The following is a 24463-nucleotide window of genomic DNA, read 5'->3' as shown; positions in this document are numbered from 1 at the left end:
GCACGTGAAGGTCACGTCGTCGAGAACGCAATTTCATGGCTGACCTTTCAGTGATTGATTGTCTTTGATTTTAGCGGAGGAATAGAACGCATTTGGAAAAATGATAATTTTTCTTCCATAGAGCGGTCGCTAGCTAGGCTACACAGTACCAGTAACGTTTTTATGTCAATAGACGACAGTGTTTTATATCTACCAGGCTTATTCAAGTGCACGAATCAAGCTTGCTTGGTCACGCGCATGCCAGTGATTCGTTGTAGTAACATTGCTACTTTTCAAGTCGTATGGTCTTTATTTCCCCAGTCCAATGACCTGGGAGCGTGAAATTCGATGAATACTGCGTATGAGTGCTATAAATGGCAAGAAATAGGTGTGCGATAACAAGACAGGCGTGACATGTGGCATAAAACCGACAGCGTCAAATGCTTGACTGAGATGATCCTGAAGCTTGGAGGAAATGTTCCTGTATGCGCAGGTCAGGTTCTGAGTTACGAAAACGATTGGAAACACACATACCTTCACGAGTTTCTCCCCTTCGGATAAAATAATGATGCAAGACCGTAGACCCTTCAAATACCACTGCCTTTCGAACCAAGAGAGGAGATAGCGATTCCAGAAAGACTTAAATATACGGTCGAGGCTCTCGTCCCATGTAATGGGAGCTCGCGAGAGATGAACAGTCCAGTTTTGACATGCGTACTTGAGAGCGTCGGAAGTTGATCGACTTCGTTCCTGTGCTTCGTTCGCGAAGCTCTCAAAGACTCCCATAGCATGGATGATCTTCATGTGCGGTGGGAAATGGCTTTCTGGTAACACAGAGTTGGAATGATCCTGGTACCCTGACGACAAGAACATCGGAAACAAATAAGAGGTGATCATGGATTTGAGCTCCTGGTTCTCTATGCCTGGTGAAGGATGATGACGTGGAAATACGGAGGTGGAATGATCATGATGCCTCAACACCAAGAAGACCAGAAACATCAAGAAATCCGGTAAGCTCTTGAACTGCTGGATTACTTGAAATGGTGGCAGCAAAGGCAATTCTGGGATGATCATGTACTCGCTGATTGCTTCCAATGTGCTCGAGAATCGTTCCATTGTCACCCACACAGACGCTGCAGGAGTCAATTGCCATGCTTGACCGTGGGGCGTCTGAAGCCAGTCTTGCCCGCTCGGTGTCTGCAGCCACTTGTCTCCGCTCGATGTCAGCAGCCACTGTCTCCCACTCGGTGTCTGCAGCCACCTTTTTCCGCTCGATGTCTGCAGCCACTCGTCTCCGCTTGGTGTCTGCAGCCACTGGTCTCCGCTCGGTGTTTGCAGCCATGTGTCTCCGCTCGATGTCTGCAGCCACCTTTTTCCGCTCGATGTCTGCAGCCACTGGTCTCCGCTCGATGTCTGCAGCCACTGGTCTCCGCTCGGTGTCTGCAGCCATGTGTCTCCGCTCGATGTCTGCAGCCACCTTTTTCCGCTCGATGTCTGCAGCCACTCGTCTCCGCTTGGTGTCTGCAGCCACTGGTCTCCGCTCGGTGTCTGCAGCCATGTGTCTCCGCTCGATGTCATGCAGCCACCTTTTTCCGCTCGATGTCTGCAGCCACTGGTCTCCGCTCGATGTCTGCAGCCACTGGTCTCCGCTCGGTGTCTGCAGCCATGTGTCTCCGCTCGATGTCTGCAGCCACCTTTTTCCGCTCGATGTCTGCAGCCACCTTTTTCCGCTCGATGTCTGCAGCCACTCGTCTCCGCTTGGTGTCTGCAGCCACTGGTCTCCGCTCGGTGTCTGCAGCCATGTGTCTCCGCTCGATGTCATCAGCCACCTTTTTCCGCTCGATGTCTGCAGCCACTGGTCTCCGCTCGATGTCTGCAGCCACCTTTTTCCGCTCGATGTCTGCAGCCACTGGTCTCCGCTCGATGTCTGCAGCCACTGGTCTCCGCTCGGTGTCTGCAGCCACATGTCTCCGCTCGATGTCTGCAGCCACCTTTTTCCGCTCGATGTCTGCAGCCACTGTCTCCCACTCGGTGTCTGCAGCCACGTATCTCCGCTTGGTGTCTGCAGCCACTCGTCTCCGCTTGGTGTCTGCAGCCACGTGTCTCCGCTCGGTGTCTGCAGCCATTGTCTCCGCTCGGTGTCTGTAGCCACTGTCTCCCGCTCGGTGTCTGCAGCCGCTTGTCTCCCGCTCGGTGTCCGCAGCCACTCTTCTCCGTTCAGGGGCCCTACCCACCTTGACAGGTGCAGGATCTGCAGCTTCCGCATTCGCTTGCGTAGAATCTGCTGCAACTCCAGCCAGTTCCGTCCACTCGTGGACAGTAACCACTCTCCCCCGCCCCAGGTCTGCAGCCACTCTCCCCCTCCCCAGGTACCCAGCCACTGTTTACCCCCGGAGGACTGAAGCCACTTTCGCCCACCCAGGGACTGCAGCCACTTTTGCTCGCGCCAAATCTGAAATTCTTGCCCGCTCGGGGACTGTAGCCATTCTCGCCCGCTTGGGAACTGTAGCCATTCTTGCCCGCGCGGGGACTGCAGCCAATCCCGCCCATTCAAGGTCTGCATCCAGTCTCTGCCGTTCTGTGTCCGCAGCCAGTCTTGCCCGCTATGTGTCTCCAATTTCCCGTCCCAGCTATTCGAGGTCTTCAGCTCGATTTGCCGCTTCTCGGGATGCAACCATATTTCCCCTCCCTGGGTCTGCAGCCATGCCTTCCCCCCTTGGGTCTTCAGCCAGTTGTGCCCTCCCGAGGTATACAGCCAATCTTCTCCCTCCCGGGTCTGCAGCCAGTCTTCCCCCCCCCTTGGGTTCGCAGCCAATCCGTGCCTCCTTGAGTCTGTAGCCAGGCACGACCATCTAGGGTCTCTAGCCAGGGCTGTAAATCTGGACTGCGATCTCCCCGGAGCCATAGAAGACCTATAAGAGCACGCAGTGGCTCTGGTTGCTGGACAATGAAGGATAATGATTGTTTCAAGTTCCGGGGGTCCTGAGGTTGCATAGCTTGGCTGTGTTTCTTCAATTCCTGCGAGTGCATCAAGGAGGGTCGCGTGTTCTGGACATCCTTGCATCATCAAGTGGAGAGACGAATGAGCGAGTACGGAGTGGGGTGGTTTGATATGTTGTACTTGAGGGAGACTGCAGTTTGAGGGATCGGAAACATAGTCGCGAACGGACGAGTGATAGATATTCACGGGGAGACTGACATCGGTAGGAATATCCATGACAGACCTGAGCTGCACCAGCGCTATTTCTACATCCCTTCCCAAACCAGGGCCAAGAAGTTTCGAAATCTGTGAGATTGGAAGAGGGTCCGCAAGGGCAGCGACGATGGACAAGTGCTGGTATGCCCGTTTGGGGTCAGCGCAGGTGGAGAGGATGCGGTCATACAACCTGTACACCTCTGTTCCCGGTAGCAATTCATTTGATAACTCGAGCATGAGCCGAAGCCTATCACGGGGATCATTGTCTTCATCGTTGATGAACTTCATCATCGTAGATGCCACAATGAAACGTCTACCTGCTCGGCTCGCTAGCTGAACAAGTTGACCCACCGATGGCTGCGGGAAATCGGGATGACGACTTCCCAGTTCTCTAAACGAATGCTCCAAGAAGATATAGATGTCATTGTCGACGTCTGCACCGTCTAGAGAGATGATGGTAGAAATGCCCTTCCCAGAAGTTTTCACTGGTATCTCGCACACCAACGGGCGCACCTCTTCTGTCTGCATGGCTTTACGGATATGTTCCTCTGAGCGACTCGTGAGCAGAATATGGATTATGGGAAGATCAGGCTCATTAAGAGCTTCGGCGAGCAGGGAGATGAGGTCGGCAAGCTCGGTTTCAGACGTGCATTCATCGAGGGCATCAATGATAAATGTCGAAGGCAGACAATCACGTAGCCTGAAGCGAAGCCTCCGGAGAGGTCGGAGAAACAACGCCTCCAACTGGTCACGAAGGGACGTATCGGGGTCAAGAAGAGCAGGATCCTCGCGGATAGCTTGATTCACTTCCTCCCGGACGCTGGGAAAATTCCTGGCAAGCTGATAGGCAAGCGTTGCAAAAAAATATCCAGTTGTAGAGCGTTTCGTGTGCTTGCGCGAGAAAAAGAATGTTCCTGCGAGGCGCTTTTCTGTATTCGTCTGCTCTGTCACTTTCAGACCTCTCATTCTTTCCGCTACAGTGAATGCAACAGCAGACTTTCCGACACCCGCTGTGCTGTGAAGCCAAATAAGTTGACTCTTCTCTTGGTTGTCCAATAATCCGTGAATGTAGTTGAGAAGGTCTACCCGGGTCCCTTTCAAACATTTTGGGTGGGGCTGGCGTTCCCGGGAGTCATACTCCGCACCCTTGACAGCAACCTGGGATAACTTCTCCCAAGTTCCTTCATATGATCGAGGTTCGCCGGGGACTGTCGATGAGGTCAGAGAGAGAGGTGATACAAGATGAAGGTACTGACATTGATCGCAGTAATTCATTGACAAAAGTTGATGATAAAATGACAAAAGATCGAACGTGATGGAACGGAAGAACTCGGCGAATTACTAGTTGACAAACTTTGACAGTTAGGGACGATAGTCCAAAGTAATCTCGAGGGGACGACGTACGAAGATGTTGATCGAAGGCTCAAAAGTTTTAAGCTCCTGAAACTCAGACCTTTGGTAAAGGTCGAGTCGCGAAACAATGTCTTGGTGTTAGGATGTCCGGTACTAAATGTGGTTGACGGTGATGACTGGATAACGATATGATCAAGCAGTAAAGATATTGCGAGGCGTGAGAGCTGCTTGAACTCGAATCCAAGGATGTTTCGACCTATCCCTGTACTATGGAAAGCTCTCTCAGGCTGGATGGTGGTGGAATGTAGTTGAAGGACGAGCGAGCGCTCAGCCACTGGCTGCAGGACGACACGAGGCTGCTGTGCATGACTGGAACTTCGCGGCTATCTCCGTCACACGGTGGGGTCGGTAACTGCGAGTTGGCCTTCGAAGGGAAGGGACGACTGTCTTCGTTCTATTAGATTTGTTTACAGGACCTTCGAGACTAAGCACGAAATCATGGATGGAGCTCAGGATCCGGAAACGAGTAAGTGATATTTTGACATCCAGTCTTCCGAGCATCGGACATTCACGTTTCGGTTATAACGTACGCGGTTGATGATGTTTCCACTTCAGCATGTTACCCACCCGTAATACCTCTTCTAAGGAATACCAATGTTATCTTCAAGGAATACAAGGGATACAAGTCCAACCGGTTCAGAGCCACTGGTCCAAGATACCTCAGTAGGCCCGTGTTACACTGACTTGCTGGTGCGTGTAGGTGGCACCGAGGACGGGTGAGTAGTAGGGAAAAGCGTTGGAGTACTCATTTGTGAAGCCAGTCTGGACTGATGCATGTCATTGCAGAGCGCACGGTCAGTTACATCGACTCGGACACCCGGTGCTCGTGACATGTTACTAGTACTATCGATACTCCCCTGGGTGGCAGTGAGAAGGCCAAAATGAAGTCGATACTGCATTCAAGAGTGTGTGCGTCCCAAGGCCGCGTTATATTTTTCTGTCTCACTGAATGAAGTGTAAAGTGATCCCGGAGTTCATCATGATGCTCGAGCATTATTCATACTTCCCTCACTCTGTGTTGTCGTTCTATCGACACAACAAGCCTTTTATACGACAACTTTTCCCCCATGGTAGTCAGTGGCTCTGTTGGGAAGGGCGTGCTCAGTCGCTCAAAACGGTTCGTATCCTCTTGTGCATGCAACACAGCAAGGCTCTATAGATACCTAGCCTATAACACCTAGGTCGAACATGTAGCGTCAGGCGCACAAACCCTGTAACACAGATGGGCGGAGAAGGCTGGTTGTAGGTGCCAGATATGGTAGATGAGGACCCGGAAGTGCAGTGTTCAATGAAGGAACGAGACACGGGAGAGATGCATAATTCCACATCCATGTCCGACCTGCTCACTCTGCTTCGCTTTCCACCCCGCTTCTCTTATACTCTTCTCCCTGCCATTCGGTTCAGAGACCAGCCAGAGACAGTGATGCAGTTTACGCAAGTCCCCTATTTTCTCGTTATATATACCTCGAAGTTCTATAATGGTTCGTACCACGTCCAGAGTCTTCCAGTTCGTTACTACTGCACCTCCCGCGTACGGCACAATTTGTATACGTCTAAGCTATCAGCAGACTCCGTGCAATGCACTGGCAGACTGACCATCTGTATTTTCCCTCTTACAAACCATGCAGAAACAAAAAGCGGTTCTATCCCGCATCCGTGATCTTGTCTCTGCCCCCAATTTCAAGCCTTCCTCTGTCACCCCAATTGTCAGCGCCTGCACTGCTCTCTCAGTTTCAGTCGCATCCTGCAAACACCCAATATCGAGGGCCACACCGCGCTGTATTGGGCGATTGTAAATAACCGGCGAAAAGTCTTTGATGCGTTTACTGCATGCACTTCCCAATTTTCGTCTATTTGCCGTTCCGACTTGCGTCTCGCATGTATGGCAACTAGCGATCAGAAATGGTTTAGGCAATTGAATTTGGAAAATGTCTTGTGTAAGTGCATAGTAACGTCTACCCAAGGGCGCCTTGATTGATTTGTTGTACAAGAACGAGTCTTTTCAGACGTTTTTTTGGGTTGTCCGCTAGATGACGTTCAGGTAAATGAAGGGGATGGACCATGCCAGTTTGTCGCCCGTGTCCGTATCAGGATGTTACACAAACGCCTGTGCATCACACGGGGTATGGGTGTCGAATTGTTGCCGCGTGGTATGTAGTATATGTTCCTCTTGCTAATCGTGCAAGCTAGAACTCAACCACGCAGGTCTAGATTTCTCGACGAGGGCCTTCCATTTTACCTCATCCTGCTGTTTAGGTATCAGATGAGACGAGTTGTTGTGCGATGTGCATGTCGTATTTGAGGAATTCAGATTCTATTCCCGTGGCAAGTAGTACACGGTCGTCAGATGTCCTTGCTTTGCATCATTTCCCAGGCTGACTCTGACCCAGCTTTTGTATCAAATGGCTACACAACCGTGACTTTAGGTCTGCTCTGGTATCTTTGTACATGACCGGTGAGTCCATGATTTCTTGGCCGTTATATGTATTCATGTTAGACCAAGCGGAGCTCTAATCGCCTGCATTTGATGGCGTATTTTAGGCATGTTTCTTCCTGACAAACTCTGACCGTCATCTCCTTCACCTGTCTTTTCGTGAGCGAAGATTTTACTACACATTGACTCAGTGACTTGTAACGGTTCCATGATGTATCCGTGACTGAATAACAAGACCATCGTGCAGCCGTCCTTTACTGTCTGTTCAACTACACGACCCATGCTTACAGCGGATGGCTTGGACACTGCCATACTCATTACTGGAGTACGGGTGTATGTATTCCTCATCCCATTTGTATGAGAAGGTACGCTGATGTTTTGCACAGGCTTGATCTCTCAATGGAATACTCATACATCTTCCAATCTCGTGTTTCTTTCACCTCTGTTCACCTCTTTTCTACCTGTTAGGTGTCAAGTACGCTCATCTCTGACTCATGAGCCAACAGGGTGCTGGTGTTTCGCGTGGTATCCGATATCAAAATACGAGGCGGCGCAAGCCGTCACCGCATACTTACGATACGAGTACTTAATGGAGGATCTGCGGCTGAGCGCTGAGTGCCGAAGGTGAAACTGTACAGTACATACATACAATAGGGTGAGGCGTTACTTTCGAGTGAATTTGCTCCCAACCCTACTAGTCGACCTAGTACTTGACATGCACGGCTGTCTTCGCCTGACTGAGATCCTTGAAGCGATCTTCTATTTCGTGTTCAATTCCCGACCTCTTGACTCGATATCTAACATAACCTTCATCTTCCGCTACTCCGAACTTCCTCCATTGATATCGCATTCGCCTCGTGAAGATCAAGATCGACGCTCCGTTCTCCGCCTCGCACTTACCTGTCGTGCGTTTCGCGACCTAGCACTCGATGTCTTGTATTCTCAACTGACAGACTCCCTGCCTCTTTTTTGGTGTCTTCCTTCCGAACTCCGTCACTCACACAGACCCGGTTCACCAGTGCATAATACACCCGAGCACTTCCTTCCACAATTGGTCCTTCGTGCTGCACGCGTCCGCATCTTCGTCGATTCTGGTTCCTTCGGTAATCAATACGCATTTTACCTTGCAAGCGCGAGTCCCAACGACACGCCGCTCTTTCCCAAGCTGCGCTCGCTCACATGGTGTGATTCGGATCTCACCTCTATCCCAACACTCAGACTCTTCTTACCCACCCTCGAGGCACTCTCCTTCAAGTTCTACATCGATAATGAACCATTTTTTCAAGGCCGTCATTCCTGGCCTCCGTATCGCCGCCCCACGCCTCAAAGCTCTAGAGTTCAGAGGCATGAGTCCGACTAGTGACAGCATCTCGGAAATTGAGTCGCTGTTGCTCAGTTATCCTGAGGGTCTCACAGCGCTGTCGTTGCCATCCTGTGATATCTCAAGCAGCCTGCTTCATCACATCGCCCCGTGGCCACGCCTTCAATGGCTCACCATGAAGCTGGGCTCCAACAGCATCCCCACTGTACCTCTCCATGCATATGCGTCTCAGCCCTTTCTGGCACTCACTCACCTACATATCTTGTGCGAGGACCTAGGCCGTTTCGTATCTTTCCTGCGCGCCTTCCAGATTATCAGGATGGATTCTGATACGCGTTCCCTTGGATACCCCAACCTCAAAACAATACATGTGACCACACGAAATTGCAGCCCAGGCACCATTTGGTCTCAACTCCTCAGCATTCTCACCCGCACGAACTTAGAGCACCTCATTCTAACCGAGTCGTGTCACCATCAGGCGTGCCCCAATGCATCCTCATCTTTTGATCTTCACCCCCTACTCATTGACCCCACCGCCCTCGCAGACCTCAAGACCCTCGTCATCTCTCCCGTCAAGTCCTCGTCCATTGCGCTCACCGACTCCGACATCCTCATACTCGCTCGCACATGCCCATACCTCGAAATCCTTAGAGTGTGCAACACGCCCGTATCCCTCCATGCCTTACGCATCCTCGCGAGTTGCTGCCGTGAGTTGTGCGAGGTCTCACTCTGCTTGGATGCGCGACTTGATGCGCTCGGGGCGGCACCTCCAGACAACGATCAAGTGGCTCTGAAACCCAACATGCGCCTCATCAAGCTGCTCATCGGGCCGTCGCCCATCGCATGCGTGGGCCCCTTGGACCCTCCGACAGCGCCAGACCTGATGAGGTCAATCCCACGCTTCCTGAATGCGATGGCGCCGCGGCTTTCGACCTTCTTTCGGATGCCAGGTGAGGAGGAGCCCCGAAAGATATATCAGGAGAGATGGTATGCGGTATTAACCACTTTGTCGGCGATGGCGAAAGGTGAAGTTGAGGGTAGTGACTGATGTTTGTTTGGGGTTAGATGGATGTTTAGGCGGCAAGATTGTGTTGGGTGGCCAGGGAGACATGTGTACGTGAGATAATGCGGGGTGGGTTTAGGAAAGCGTTTTTTGATGCACATAACTATATCTTTGTTGTACAATGTATTCCGTTTTCTTGTGGGTCGGTACTTGGGGAATAGTCTGCATTTTTTGGCAGGGTTTTTAGCGGCAGTCAAGACTTCAGGATGTCAGCAGGTGTTTTCTCACTTCATCTGTTCTATTTATTTGCCAGTCAAAGGTGAGCAAATATGTCGCTCTTCTCCCGCACATCGAATACGTAGTGGCCTCTAGTTGTATTCTTCTTGGCTGCTGCCGACTTCCGTGAGTTTTCGATCTATACAGCCCTAGCACTTCCCTACTAACAGGATTCCCCGTAAAAGACGGTAGGCGTCTAAAGAAAGAGAACTAGTATGAGTTCCCCAGTCGAGTATAAAAGACTGTATTATGTACCTAAAGCAAGAGAACTCGTATGAGTTCTATAGTACACCAGTAAGGAATGTGTTAGGTATACTAAGGTATAACTTACCCCCAGTTGAGTATAAGAGACTGGGGAAGAGAGAGCAACGAGCGTAGCGAATCTATGGTACGTGGAAATACTATATATGGTAAGTCCGCTGGCGTAGTGAGCGGAGGTCAGAAACAAAAGAGAAAAGGTACGCTACATTGACGGGTTGATAGGCTTCCAACACCCCGCCCAGTCCTTCTTGTTCCCTTCTCGAAATCAGCCAACGGCGCCATACTACCTGTACGTCACTCTTCCATCACCAAATATCACGCGCATTCCTCATTTTTGGGTACTGCTTCGTCGATTAGACCCATAACCAATCTGGACTACGGGTATACGCCAGGCTGGTCACGAGCTTACTCGTCAATATTAATATCACCATCATGTTGCAATTGACGATTTTCGCTAACTGTGGTGTTTCAACAATACCGAGTATACTCTGATGGCACCCTCCATGTAACGGTGCAGAATCTGCAGATGACATTGAGATAGTAATCACGGCATATTCGACAAAGTGGAAACTCATTTGCTAGTGGTGTTGAGACTGACCGATTGATGACGAGGTAATAATGTGGACAAATAGTTGTCTAACAGAATTGAGTAAGTATGATCTATGCAAGCCTCAAAGGTTGCACAATTTTTCTATATATATGAGTGGTCGATCATATTTTTTTAAGAAGGCATGGTCGATGATTTCTGTATCTCGAAAGCAGCATAGAAGCCAAAACCACGGCGACGGATGGCTCAGCGATAGATGGAGTAGGAGCGGCGGCGGCGAGATCTTGCACTTCCACCTAGGTTCCACAATGCACGACGGCGGTATATGAAGCAGAAACTGTCGGTACTATATGGCCTACTTGCGCCGTGAACCAGGAGTATTTATACTGGTGTCTTGGCTTCACCCGATGGAAAGGATGGCGTCGAAGGCTTTTCCGTAGGGCGATGCTAAACGCCTGGGCTAACCCCAAGAATCTCGTCTGCCTCTGGCGATCCAGCAAGCGGGACGTCTTTCCGAAGCGAAACCTTGACAGGATCCTCACCAGTATTGTACGCCAACGCAAACACAATATCGAGGTCTTCAAGAATAAAATTAGCCAGGAGCCTGAATAGCAACAACGCAAAGCTCACCTTCTAAAGACCGACCGCCGGTTTCGGGGAAGAAAAAGTAAACGACTGGAATGATGGCTACGTTCAAGGCTGCGAAGACGATATATGTCCTCCAGGAGATATTATTGAAAGATGGGCCAACGACCATCACAACAACGAAGTTGAAAGTCCAATTTGATGCTGGGAAGAACGATGGTAAGAGTAATTTCATGTCTCGACGTATGAGATTGCCAAACCTGTGCTTAGTGCATTGGTCGCAGCACGAGTTTTGAGCCCAGCAATCTCGGCGCACTGATATGTCAACAAAAAAGATGAGATCAGCGAACAAGATCAAAGGCGCCGTTGCTGTACTCACATATAACCAGGCCATTCCAAGCCACCCAATAGCAAAAAACGTGTTGAAGCCGAATAACAGGACCACGCTCACAATCTGCGCTGGTAAATTGTTGATATATCCTAAGATAGCCAAAAGCAGCATCACAAAAAATTGACCGACGGTTCCAATCAGCATGAGTTGGCGCCGACCAACGTAGTCTATCGCATAATAGGTAATGAGAGACGCAAGAACATATTCTGTGCCGTTAGCCGCAGCAGTAATCCGTGCGTTGACATCGGAGAGGCCAAGACGCTGGAATAAAATAGTCTGCGTGACATCAGTATCATTGCAGTAGATCATGTGACTGTACGCCATACAGCATAACTGTTTACATCAGTGCATTTTTAGAGTACAGCAGGTTATATCAGGAGACTAAAATACCCACAAGGTAACGAGGTTGATGCCAGTCAGCTGCTGCATCATCTGACATACCATGGCAGTAACTGTTCGTCGCAAGTTCTGGCTGCGACCCCCCGTAGTGAGCTCTCGTAGTAAGCCTTGACTAGATGTTTCAACAGCAACAGCTTCGCGAATTCCGTGGTAAGTGCGGCGAACTTCTGGATCAGATGGAGGTTTGTCTTCCATTGCGGATATGACGGCCATTGCTTCTGCATTGCGACCACGCTTCACCAACCTAAGTTTCTGATCAGTTTCATGAAAATAATGGAGAATGACGAGAACTCACCACCTGGGTGACTCCGGAAGCTGAAGAATCTGTTAGCGCTAGTGAAGCACTTGGCGAAAAAGAAAAACTCACCAATCCGATGCATGTTACCATGATAATTTCAAATACCAACTGCAGAGCTATCGGAACTCTCCACTGAGCAGACGACCAATTTACGAAAAATCTGATCGGATCGTTGTCATTGACTAGATCAAGCTTAACCTGGGGATGAAACCGAGACGTACAGCGCTAGATCGACCCACTAAAGATTCATATCAGCAAAATGAACAAATGAAAATAACGATTTGCATACATAGCTGCGAGACAGCCGTCAATTTTTTTTTTAAAAAAAAAGATCGATACAATAGCACGCTCACGCAATGCTCACTCCAACCACAATCAGAGTTCCCTCCATCATGATCCTACAAAAATTCTGTGAGTCTTTTGATTGTACTGTGTATTAATAACGTGCATTCGACCCCTCTTTGCGGAAGGGGAGAGCTCCGCATGATATGTTGGCACTGTCGACGTCTACAAACTTGATCTCAGCAAGAATTAGAGCCACAGATAGGCACACGACTGACTATCAGACCATTCCCGTAGCCTGTGAAGATACGAGCAAAAATCAGATGTGCGAAAGAAAACGCAGTAGTTTGCAGAATTGCCCCTGTGAGGAGATCAGTTGGGGCTCTTAACGGGAGATAGTTTGACTACCGATGATCATTATGCTGCCTCCTAAAGCAATCGTTCTTCGGCGACCGAGCCTATCTCCCACCCAAAGATTAGACAGTGACCCAAAGAGACAGCCTACTTCCTGCATAGTATGAGCACAAAAGACGAGGTTCAAAAGGTTGTTAACATACGTATATGGCAATTGTAAAGCTCTGAAGAGTGGCATGGTTAGGGTGGCTAGCCTCCACTACGACTTCAGGGAAGGCAGCCTCAAACTGGTAAGATGTGGTGTCATGAACGTTTGCATGCAAGGCTCAATCGAACATAATGTTACCTGATTGCCCGTAAGGAGTGACGACATGACACCTTGGTCATAACTACAATCGTAATATGCTGAGAGTTTGATTGATTGTCAGTCACTTCTTAACGTACCCAAAGAGCAGGAACCCGGTGCCTGCTACAAATCCTACCGCAGCCGTTAGCTTACGACCGCGCAGCGACGGCGCATGAGCAGCGACATCTGCTAGATCCAAGTCGAATTCTATCTGCTGATGGTTAGTAACAGGGTGTTCCACGATAGATGTCTGATGTTTCTCCTGTTCAGATAAAGGAAGAGACATGGTACTGCATAGATCTTGACTACGGAAGACGAGGTTTATATACTGAGGGCGGTTTCCAACTTCGATCCTGACATTAGATGGTCATGGGAGCCCTTTTCCATGTCTGCTGATGACCTTCGGGAATCGGGATGCAGATGCGTACGGGAGGCCGCGGAGCGACGAGTTTCAAATGCCGTTCATGACGGGGGATAAGTCAGATCAACTACTGGGTTGCCAGGGTCGGATTTCATCATGGAGAGCGATAATGGCACCCTGAGGCCTGAGGGACGGAAGGGTTTGTTGTGAGAAACTCCCGACCCCAGTTGTTTTTCCAATTCGTGACACGTTTCTTGCATAAAAATAGGTTGATGAATGTCAGTCTCCATCTTGGGCTTGAATATAACACTGGAACACGTCAGACAAAACATCATGAAGGTCTGAAACGATATCAATGAGACTGAAGGGGATCAACGACTTCACGAAGTCCTCGACAATTTAAAGACAGATGCGAGGTCTCGATTAACACACAAGTTATAATGGCGTGATTAAACATAATGAGAAGGCCTTGATGGAGATCAACTGGATCAGCATGATAGAAGACGCAGAAGCTGATGGCTTACAGCAGATGCCGCTTGCGCAATGCGGCCCCGGTCTTCTGATGTACTGCGACCAATTTCACTTCTCACAAAATGCCCCGACTCCCGGCAGAACGGCCTGATTCCGCAGACTGAGACAGCAATCTTTACCCAGCTGGTAGTTGATATCAACCAGTCCGTGATGTTCGCCGTTGAACCATCCCGTGAAGATGATGCCAAGCTAGGAAGCAAAGAAGGGGTACATAATATAAATACAATCGTTTGCCATTTGATCAATGCCTCAAGCTACGCAAGGTGCCGGCGGACCTAGAAAGTACAGAACGTTAATGAACATCCGATAATGGGGAATCCCGACTCCTGGGATGATCAGATCATGAGCATCGGTGACACTATATGTGTACGAACTTCTACGACCCTCCTCCCCGAGACAGACCCACACGACACTTTAAACGTTTGTCTGTGCGCTTACTTCCTGTTCAATCATTTGAACATAATCTACGATTCTTCATGCCTTCCATCCACTAGCGCACTGCAGGATGCAGGCATACATAAATTATTTTCGAAGACCAATCTAACACATTCACCCCACGAGGATTAGCGAACACGTTACAACAGGTTGTTGTAGATGACGAGCAACGCGTGTACTAGGATGGGGTCGTACGCTTTATCGGCGCGTCCGATTGTCCGTCGACCAAGGTTCAAGTGACCCAACTTGGACACTTGCAATTGTCCGCTACTACTAGTCCCCGCCGCCACAATCATTAATACAATTACTCATGGCCCGTGATTTCAGCATCCCGAAACCTCCTCGAACACAGATGCACCTTAGATGCGCCCCAACATCTAACCTCCTTTGAAGATCAGCCGCGGGGCCCGCATACTAGCGCACCCAACTTCGGAAATGACGGTTCAGGTCACCCATTTATTATACTTTTGGGGTCATCACTCGTGCTTCCTCAAGTTGTGGGTGAGCTCGGTTGACCGTTCCTTGTAATTTTAGAATGTAGGTCGGTAATTATGCTCCCATCGCTGACCTATTTCGGACTTCACGGATGATCAGACATGTCAATTATTAACCCATTCCAACAATTCATTTCGCCAAAATATTACGGTTGTGGGTGTGCAAAGGTGAGGTTTATTATTCTCGATGATGGTAATAACGGCACTTTCATTGATAATAGAATTGGTTACATATCTATTAATGGTGGACACTCGAAGACCAGTCAATCATGGAAGTCAAAACTTCCACTGACATGAGTCCCCGTTCCAAGGTCCAAAATAAGGTTGAGTTCAACCCCCCCATCGGGGTTAAGTCTACCCGCCTGCCCCCGATACAGAGGCGTGGATTGGAAGGGTATGTCCATTGTGGCGTATCCCTATCCACTTTGTTCTGTAACTTGGCTGCCTCGTGTTTGTAGGTAACCTTGGGCACCGCAGTCTGCTTTCAAGAGCCACACATTGTCAAACTAAAGCCTATCCTCGGCCACTTACCTGTGCGCCTTGCATATAAAACCCCTTTTTCCGTCATTTCCATTCAGTCCTCATCCTCAACGATCTCGCAACACCATGTCTTCGTACTTCATCCCCCCTGTAAACAACAATGTTAGCAACAACAAACGTGGACACTCGCAGTTCACTACGCACTCCACATCTTTTCCACCCCCCTCGTCTGGTGGCGGCTACGCGCAGCCGCCTCCATCGATGAACAGAGGTGGATTTATCCCTCCGCCCGTTGGTGCCATGCATGCATCTGGGCAAACTGTTCTCCAATGCTCGCGGTGCCGCGAAATGCTCCCACCCGGCCTTGACCTCGCCACCCATCTTCTTGGATGTGGCGCAGCAGAGCTTTTCACCAAGGCTTTCACACCCTTTGATTATCCAGCTCGACCCAAACACACAGGAGCTTCTCCCAATTTCCAATCTCCCCCACCGAATTATGATGGCAGATCAGGTTTCCACCGATGATTGTTGCGTAAGTGAAGTGTCATCTTGTCCACACAATTCGCTCATCCTGTGGTTAGCTCGGAAGCTATCCTAACACTGCTCTCTACTCTAATTTATTACGCGTTTTCCGCGCTAGACGCTAGACGCCGAATGACACGCATGCTGTCTTGGTTCTTCATCTTTATCAGACAAATTGTCTTCTGTTTTGATATTTGCACTGCCTAACTATCGTATACGTATTCCAGTTCAACTTATTGCTTCTGATCTGCCGCAGTTTTGATGTCGGCTGTACTCGTTTTGTCTCGCTGCCTGAAGCTTAACTTACTTGATCTGCGATTTGTCGTATCACTTATTTCTAGTGTAGCTTGTTTCCGACGTGCTTATTTATGTAATTCAATAATTTTGAACGTTATTCCGCAGTGCGCCCGCATTGCGAGGCCACGGTTCAAGTCCACCCAAGATATATAGGAGAATACGAGCAGTATATACAAGGTCAATACCGCCTAACTGCACTCGCGGAAGTATCATCAAAAAGAGTGGAAGTATCAATTGTAGAATCCAAATTAAGCACACAATAGCATTCAATCATTGGCGGCCGCATTCGTCACGGCCTTCTCCTTGTCCTTCTCCCGCGAGAATTCGTTGGAGCTGCGGGGACTCGCTTGCAGCACGCCATCAAGGTTCGTAAGGCCCAGGCCTGTGACAGCTGACAGAACGCCGCCTTCAGATGGACGATCACCATCATGACGCCCACGACCCTCTCCCTTGAAGCGCTCTCTACCTCTCGACGGGTGCGCTGGTCGCCTCCCTCGTTCCTCTCGCTCACGGTCGGCAGAGTGTCGCGCCTGTAACGTATCGTCCGTACCCAGTAATCGCATTTCACTATCAATGTCCCGCGTACGCCCGTAGTTGTGCAGCGTCTTGACGATCATCATGAAGTCGACAAGCCCGATGACGAACAGGAGCGAGACGGCAATACGCGGGCCCACTACAGCGGTTGAGGACAGTGGTGTGGGGTTCATGTCGGTTAATGTACCTGAGCGCCACACGAAGGAAAGAATGGCAACGATGAAGAAAAACATGGCCCTACGAGGCACAGGTGAGTGTGTGAGAATGCGATGAGAGCGGGGAGACGAACCAGGCAAGCCAGACAGCAGGCATTGCTAATAGTACCCATACGTTCCACCAAATGAATGTTGTCGTTTTACGAGCTTCCTGTGGGGTTGCTGTGAGCTTGCGTGTACGGGTATCAGCGCCACACGTCACGTACCTCAGCCCAGCGGGTAGCTTTGTACATACTTCTCATGGTACCAAAGCGGACGATGTAGATACAGCCGAAAGACACACTCATTAAGGCGGAGGTGAGCGAAAGTAGCGCTGCTGTGCGGATGACAGGATCCTGCGACATCTGGGTATTCTGAAACATCGACAATATGGCACTGTGGGAGGGACGTTCGACGTGTTCTGAACGTCAGATAACAGCGGAAACTTACGAAAGCAGTAGAGCGGAGACAAGGTTTAAGGTCTTCCATTCTCGGAGCAGGGAGTCGATAAATGCCTCCCAGGATTGCTTGAATCGGACGAGAGCTGGGGAGACGTTGGCAGTGGTCCATTCGTCTGCTAAAGGAAGAGCAGGCGGTGGGTGATAGTGAGCCCCCGGCGGGATGGGGCTGGAGGTGAGGGGTCGCCGAGGCGCACAGGCATCAACCAATCGCTGAATGTCCGGACGACTGAGTTCCGCGTCCTCATAAATACGAGCGATGCGTGAAAAATAAAGAGAGGGGAGGCAAAGCAGTAGATACAGGTATACTTGCCGGGGGAGGGTATCCATGAAAAAATCACCAAAGGAGCGGAGAAATCTTCGTGAGATCTTAAAAGGATTGCAAGTTATTGGAGGGGGTAGACAGTGCTTGAACACGTCCTCGCAGCTTGGATCAAAGCTTTCACCGACGCGGATAGGGCTACCGATAGAAAATCTGCGCAACGGATTTCGTCTCTGGAAGGGGTTTTCAGGGACGAATGGTTCTTCGCGCGCTTCCCTACGGTGAAAGCCAGACCATCCGAATATCCGCATGGGGGACGCGCCTCGAGATTGTGACGCGGAGGGAGAATCGTAGCTATCTTTCCTGGGCGTTTGAGCTCCTACGCGTATGACAGAAGGTGGACGAGAGGGCTCGCTTAGCTGCCGTAAACGAGATAACGTTGACTCGAAAAGTGGTGACCTTGAGCTTGAGGGCGGAGCGCCGCCATCGCGAAGCAAGGGGTGGTGTACGTTATTCCCAGTACGAGAATTATTACTGGGAGGAGATTGGACGCGAGAAGGAGCGCTCTCGAAGGAGACGCGTTGGAATGGACTGCCCTTGCCGATGGACCCCTCCGAGGCGGTTGCCTTGGGCATGTCACGGTCAGAGGTGGAAGTGCTGGTAAGATGGCCTATCAGACCCTCCAGGGAAGGAGCCGATTGCGAGCTTTGGACGCCCAGACGTTCCATCCTGCCTACGGCACGGGAACGTGTCAGAGGAGAGGAATCAGGCAGCGCAGATAGTTTGTCTGAGCTAGTAAGCTCTGAGTCGCTGCTGGATCTTGCGGCTAGAACAAATTAGATGACCTTGGAGCGATTATGAAAAGGTAAAGTCGTACCATGAGATCGGAGGGGGTCGGATTGGTTATCAGGTGATAGTGCGTACTGTCTAGTTGCTTGTTCAGATAACGAAGCAGGAGATTGTTTCGGGGAGTCAGATAGTGGGGGAGTGTTATTCATTAAGTTAGAAAAATTACAAGTCGTATAGGTCGTGAAGCTGTCGTGAATACGTGAAAGAGATACGGGAGAAAGGGCCCTTCTTCAGGCGGTCGCTTTAAATATTTAACATGGGTAGCATGCTGCCGTAACTAAACCCGCCTCGAAGGGTTGCTGTGACATGTGGGGGAAACGAATACGTGCACCTTTTTTGGGTTGCTTTGATCATCAAGAGTAAGTCCGGTCACTCACAGTGTGACAATGTCACGGGCCGCGAATTGCCGTTTACGTCATGAGGTTCAGCAGGTTGGAGGCATGCAAACAGCAACACCGACGACGAAAACTGAGCACTTCTTCCCTTGGAACTTCCACCACACCTTGCCAACCACTTCACCGAAACGACCTCATCTGGCTGTATTTTTCCCTTTTTTTTCTACTCAAATCTGTCGATTTCTGCGTGGATCTCTGAGACTACCAAGATCGTAAAGATTGTATGGTATTGCAATGGAGAAACTGGATCATTTGGAGAGGATTGGCCAGTTGAAGGGGAGGGGGAAATGGGGAGGACACCAGTTCGGAGCAACATGGTCACCACGCGCCATCAAACACAAACAAACGCAAACAACCAATAGCAGGCAATAGCCACCTACAAACAAAGGTGTTGTCAGTGCTTCTGCCACTGGCTGCGTCCAAGCCAATTTGCTGTTTCATCCAAATTTTAGTCAAACACGATCAGCGAATTTTCATAGGCGTCGATTCTCGTTTTGCGCAATCCTATTGCGCACTTTTTTTTCGCGATTCTCTGCTGTGACTTTTGTCTATGCAAGATCCCGATTCACCGCTTCCTCAGCAGCACCCTCATTCGGTACAACCACTCGACTTTCAATTTCCCAATACGGCCAACGACGAGCTAGCTCCAGTCGAACAGAAAATCCTCATAAAGTTCCGGGTCCCTCAGGTTCCAATGACTCAAGGTATTCCTCCACGTCGTTCGGGAAGAAATTCAAATCGCGCCTTCTCCCAATCGAGTTCTGAGTACCACGAAAGTGAGATGGATGAGGACGACCACCCACCAGTCTCGGCGGAGTCACCAGAGTCTCCTCCCCCTGCCACCTTCGTCAAATCCCAGAGAGGCCGCAGGGTCAAGTTAACAACCTATCGGGAGTCGAGCGATGACGAGCTCAGCAAGATATTTCAAGATAATGATAATATCGAACACGTCGATTCTCATGTCGATGCGATGGATGGTGATGATGAAGATGATGATCAACCACGTCGTCAAAAGCGCTCTTCCAGCAAACGCAGCTCCATTAATGATGACATTGCAAGTAATCGCCGTGTCCTTCGCAATAGGAACAAGAACCCCCCTCCACCTCCTACAACTTCAAGTGGACGCGTCACTCGTCAACCCAAGCGCTATGAGCCCAACAATAACCCTCCAAAGAGATTAACGCGTGCTCAGAGTAAAGCCGCTGCAGAAATGGATGATGGCTACGTCGACGAACCATCAGAAGGCTCTGTCGACGCGGATGGCTCCCTTGATGATGCGCCACGTACATCCTCAGATAACGACCTCGATGCCGAAGGCGAGGTGGATCTGGATGGCGAGGGTGAACATGATCTTCAGGAGGTGGAGCCGGATGGTCGGCCGTACTCTCTACGGCAACGTGCCAGAATCAACTATGCAATCCCACCAGCGCTCGAGGATATGAAACAAGCCAAACCACGTCCCCCTGCTGGTCGAAGTGGTGCCAATCGGAGGCGTGGTCCAGGATGGAGTGCCTCTGGTGCTGAACTGAGCAGGTGGATGGGCATGGCCCCAGCTGATGACTCTGTGCGTCGCCATACCGTCTTTGCTACATACAACAGTCAAGTGACATGTTTATGCTAGGACTCTGACTTCCCAACTCGAACACCCCGTAAACCTTTCGGAGGTGCCGGAGTTTTTGGTGCCGGCGGCCCTGTTTCAGCGGGTGGTGCTGGTTTACTGCCAGGCGACCTTGCTGCTGCTGCTGCTGGCACCCCTTCAAACTTGGGTAAAATTGGTGATGCAGGTGACTGTCATTGTTGCTTGCAATTCGTCTCGAACTTATCCCATTCGCAGCATTGGCTGACGCCGACCCATTGGGAGTAAACACAAATGTCACCTTCGATGAAGTGGGCGGCTTGGATGATCGTACGGGCCCTTTCATTTTGGTTGCCATACTTTCTTGACCTCCTGTCAACAGACATCCATTCTTTGAAGGAGATGACGCTCCTTCCATTATTGTACCCAGAAGTTTTTCAGCGGTTCAATCTAACGCCTCCTCGTGGAGTGCTATTCCACGGTCCTCCTGGTACGGGAAAGACGCTTCTTGCCCGTGCTCTTGCCGCGAGCTGTCGATCCAATGGCAAGGGAGTCTGTAAGTTGCACTCCTTTCCGTCAGGACACCACCTCTCATCACCTGCTAGCCTTTTTCATGCGCAAGGGTGCCGACTGTCTGTCCAAATGGGTCGGTGAGGCTGAGCGTCAACTTCGTCTTCTGTTCGAAGAAGCACGCAACTGCCAACCAAGTATCATTTTCTTTGATGAAATAGATGGATTGGCACCCGTTCGGTCATCGAAGCAGGACCAGATCCATGCTTCGATCGTTTCAACGCTTCTTGCCCTGATGGACGGTATGGACGGACGTGGCCAGGTGATCGTCATTGGTGCTACCAACCGTCCAGATGCCATTGACCCTGCACTGAGGAGACCTGGTCGATTTGACCGGGAATTCTACTTTCCTCTTCCCTCTCTCGAGGCTCGTGAACGAATATTGACGATCATGACCAAGGACTGGGAGGGCTGGAAGGATGGTGAAGGTGCTGAGAATATCAAGGGACTTGCCAAGTTCACGAAGGGCTACGGTGGTGCTGATCTTCGGGTTCGTGAAGTTTCGTCTGTACGCACTGATGATTATGCTCACCTATACTGCAGGCCTTATGCACAGAGGCAGCTTTGAATGCTATCCAACGGCGATATCCTCAGATATACCAGTCTAGTGACCGACTTCTCCTTAAGCCTGAGACCATCGGCATAACATTCAGAGACTTCATGATCTCTATCAAAAGTACGCTTTTATCATGCAATTCAGATTGCTGTTATAATTAACGGTGCATTGTTAGAGCTCGTCCCATCATCTGCACGCTCTTCGTCCTCGGCCGCTTCACCTCTCCCAAACCAGCTTGTTCCTTTGCTTTCCGACACCTTAGGCAAAGTGAAAGATGCTATCAACAGGGTTCTTCCTGTTGGCAAGAAGCGCACTGCTTTGGAAGAAGCCATGTGGGAGGATGATAGTGAGGAAAATGCTCTCGAAAGGGAACTATTCATGCAGTGTGAGTGCTGATTGCCGGTTGGTCGATAGAGTCGCTGATCGTCCCACAGCCATGGAGACCTTGCGGGTTTATCGACCACGACTGGTGCTTCATGGGCCAGTTGGTATGGGACAGGGCTATTTAGGAGCCGCCGCCCTCCATCATTTGGAGGGTTATCATGTTCAAACACTTGATCTGGGGACGCTCATAAGTGATTCAACACGGGTAAGCTTGTTACATCCTCCTGATAAACGCAGTCCTCTCAACGGTATTATCAGACTGCGGAAGCTGCTGTGGTTCAACTATTCGTCGAGGCTAAAAGACACCAGCCCTCGGTGATCTACATTCCTTCTCTCGATGGGTGGTCAGCAGCGATTTCCGAGATTGCACGATCCACAGTCCGATCTATGCTTGATTCGCTTGCGCCTACTGACCCCGTCCTCGTACTTGCCATTGTCGACGGTCCATTTTCTTCACTACCCCGTGACGTCCGTTCATGGTTCGGTATGACCCGCGAGAATCGCCTCCTGTTGCCGAGTCCGACCGATGCCCAACGAGAAGCGTTCTTCTCCAGTATCATCGCTGACATACGCCGACCGCCAAATCAGTTCGCAGATGGCATGAAGCGGCGAAAACGAGTTCTTGAGGAGCTGCCAATTGCGCCTCCGCTTGAGCCTCGTCAACCGACGGCTGCAGAGATTGCTGCTCAGGAAGATAATGACCAACGTGTCATCACGCTACTGAAGTACCGTCTTGGCCCTATTTTGACGGAGCTCAAACGCAAGTTCAAGCGATTTACGAAGAAAGCCAGGGTAAGTTAGGTCATTGCGACTACATGCGCACAGCCGTTGATAATTTTGTTTAGGAGGAGTACAACTTCGATCCAATTCCTGCGGTCAATGAAGTGGAAATTATTGCTACCACTACCGTGACCGTACAAGCTGAGAACGAGGTCATCGACGTTTGCGAGCAAGTCACCCAGGAGCAGCAGCAGCCAAACGGCATCGTCAATGGCATCCACCCCGATCCTCAACCAGTCGAACACCCAGAGCCACCTCAACCACAAGAACCACAGCTGTTCGACATGGACCTCGAAAGGATGCACGTTGACTTGTACAAGGGCAAGTACCTCACTCCGCAAGATTTCCTAGACGACATCAACAAGATCGTTTTTAATACCATGGCACGTGCGCATGAGGATACTGGTGCTGACCGGCTGTACAAGGCACAGGCTATGCTTACTGCAGCTGAGGTCAGCATTCAAGACTTTGATCCTCAGTTCAAGCTTGAGTGTCAACGGATGGCTGAGCGGCAGCGGAAGAGAAGGGAGGAGCACAAGAAGGCAAAGGGGAAGGGAAAGGCCGGAGAGGACGCTCAGAACGGCGCAGCAGCGCCTCGCCGAAGTGCCCGCCATAACGGCCAGCAACTGGAGATCACCATCACAGATCCATTGCAACTGGAGAGGCGACTGAAACGGGCACGTTCTGATGAGCGGCACAGTGGTTCTCCTGAATCAGGTGACGATAAGGGAGAACCCAGCACTCCTCGAAACTCGAAACGTCAACGGACGGCATCCGATGATGACCATGACCCGATGGACATAATCGGTGCATCCCGCGCTCAGAATAGAGGCTCGGCTGTGCGCTTCGCCAATGACGTGCAGCCGCCTCCTGACAGTGATGCGTTGCCCATTTATGGTGCACCTACTGTCGACGGCCCGTCAACTTCAAACGCGATGGCTGTCGACTCTCCTGTCCCGCGGAAATCGGCTGGCTTTGATCCTATGCTCTTGAACCCGATATCTCCTGACAACGGGTTCCCAGCAACCTCGATATCGCACATGTCAAATGGTGCTGGACCATCGACGGTGCCCGGGCAAGACGGATATACTACTCCTATTCCTTTGTTGTCCCCAGCGATCGGAGTCATGCCTTTAAATCCCTCAATCCCGCCTCCCCGCACACCCTCCCCACTAGCCATCCAACCATTAACCCCTGTTGCTGAAGTTATCGAAGAACCCATGGTGGTTGTGCCCCCAGCCGAAATAGAAAGAACACCCACTCCTTTGCCAGACTTCCATGTCGATGAACACCTGCTTTCGACACTTCAGTACGACCTATGTTCCAAAACCGCGCAGCTCTCTGTCGAGCTGCTCGAACAGCTTCGTGCAACAGTGCTTGGATGCATCTGGAGACACCGTACTGACTGGGATCGTGACGAGCTCATAAGAGAAGTGAAGGACGCTCTAAAAGAATTTTTGGATGACTTTGCTGCTGGGGGTGATGATCCTGACTCGCCTTGAAAGAAGTGTATTGGGAATAATATGACGTGGTAGATTATTGTTTTTATTTCGCAGTCTTGTGTATCTTATATACATCGTTAGTACTTGTAGCTTTTGCCAGCAATATCCTCTTGGATGACATCTTGATGGCATTTTTACACGACGTTTACGGCGTCTAGCTTCTTTTGCCGTCTGCCTATGCTGACCGTGAATCTGATG

At 50.3% G+C, this 24463-nt stretch overlaps 5 protein-coding genes across 5 annotated transcripts; 2 read left to right on the top strand and 3 right to left on the bottom strand.

Moving 5' to 3' along the window:
* Positions 1 to 112: 112 nt before the first annotated feature.
* On the bottom strand, positions 113 to 1376 carry EDB91DRAFT_1336628 (uncharacterized protein). The gene is made up of 2 exons (XM_041325544.1): positions 514 to 1376; positions 113 to 460 (listed from the first exon to the last, which is right to left on the bottom strand). Exons 1-2 carry the CDS (start codon positions 1093 to 1095, stop codon positions 416 to 418), a joined length of 627 nt encoding a protein of 208 aa, XP_041177190.1. The 5' UTR covers positions 1096 to 1376; the 3' UTR covers positions 113 to 415.
* Positions 1377 to 7864: 6488 nt separating this feature from the next.
* Positions 7865 to 9499, top strand: EDB91DRAFT_365502 (uncharacterized protein). Its single transcript, XM_041327013.1, has one exon. The coding sequence runs from the start codon at positions 8291 to 8293 to the stop codon at positions 9389 to 9391; it is 1101 nt and encodes a 366-aa protein (XP_041177189.1). The 5' UTR covers positions 7865 to 8290; the 3' UTR covers positions 9392 to 9499.
* A 1378-nt stretch (positions 9500 to 10877) lies between these two features.
* Positions 10878 to 13371, bottom strand: EDB91DRAFT_1053442 (uncharacterized protein; the record flags this gene model as incomplete). Its single annotated transcript, XM_041313754.1, has 13 exons — positions 10878 to 11008; positions 11061 to 11219; positions 11276 to 11330; positions 11395 to 11682; positions 11797 to 12049; positions 12101 to 12120; positions 12173 to 12328; positions 12506 to 12610; positions 12664 to 12746; positions 12791 to 12893; positions 12943 to 13026; positions 13086 to 13128; positions 13184 to 13371. 13 exons carry the CDS (start codon positions 13369 to 13371, stop codon positions 10878 to 10880), a joined length of 1668 nt encoding a protein of 555 aa, XP_041177188.1.
* Positions 13372 to 16319: 2948 nt separating this feature from the next.
* EDB91DRAFT_1329080 (uncharacterized protein) lies at positions 16320 to 18651 on the bottom strand (the record flags this gene model as incomplete). Its single annotated transcript, XM_041325308.1, has 5 exons — positions 16320 to 16976; positions 17029 to 17105; positions 17161 to 17329; positions 17384 to 18479; positions 18531 to 18651. The coding sequence occupies 5 exons, from the start codon at positions 18649 to 18651 to the stop codon at positions 16472 to 16474; spliced, it is 1968 nt and encodes a 655-aa protein (XP_041177187.1). The 3' UTR covers positions 16320 to 16471.
* A 940-nt stretch (positions 18652 to 19591) lies between these two features.
* EDB91DRAFT_1053378 (AAA-domain-containing protein) lies at positions 19592 to 24265 on the top strand (the record flags this gene model as incomplete). Its single annotated transcript, XM_041313745.1, has 10 exons — positions 19592 to 20461; positions 20519 to 20681; positions 20732 to 20803; positions 20856 to 21029; positions 21079 to 21533; positions 21587 to 21719; positions 21775 to 21984; positions 22034 to 22188; positions 22242 to 22775; positions 22829 to 24265. The coding sequence occupies 10 exons, from the start codon at positions 19592 to 19594 to the stop codon at positions 24263 to 24265; spliced, it is 4203 nt and encodes a 1400-aa protein (XP_041177186.1).
* Between the last annotated feature and the right edge of the window lie 198 nt (positions 24266 to 24463).

The sequence above is a fragment of the Suillus paluster genome (genome assembly GCF_016628075.1).
Source record: "Suillus paluster strain FC165 chromosome Unknown EDB91scaffold_26, whole genome shotgun sequence".
In the NCBI taxonomy this organism is placed as follows: Eukaryota; Fungi; Basidiomycota; class Agaricomycetes; order Boletales; family Suillaceae; genus Suillus; species Suillus paluster.
This window is presented reverse-complemented; position numbering and strand designations above follow the sequence as displayed.

What these genes read in the sequence shown, in the direction of transcription:
- EDB91DRAFT_1336628 (XM_041325544.1), bottom strand. Translation starts at nt 1,095, where the DNA reads ATGGAACGATTCTCGAGCACATTGGAAGCAATCAGCGAGTACATGATC. An exon ending in AAGGGGAGAAACTCGTGAAG is followed by an intron (nt 461 to 513) that starts GTATGTGTGTTT and finishes CTGCGCATACAG; the next exon opens with GAACATTTCCTCCAAGCTTC.
- EDB91DRAFT_365502 (XM_041327013.1), top strand. Translation starts at nt 8,291, where the DNA reads ATGAACCATTTTTTCAAGGCCGTCATTCCTGGCCTCCGTATCGCCGCC.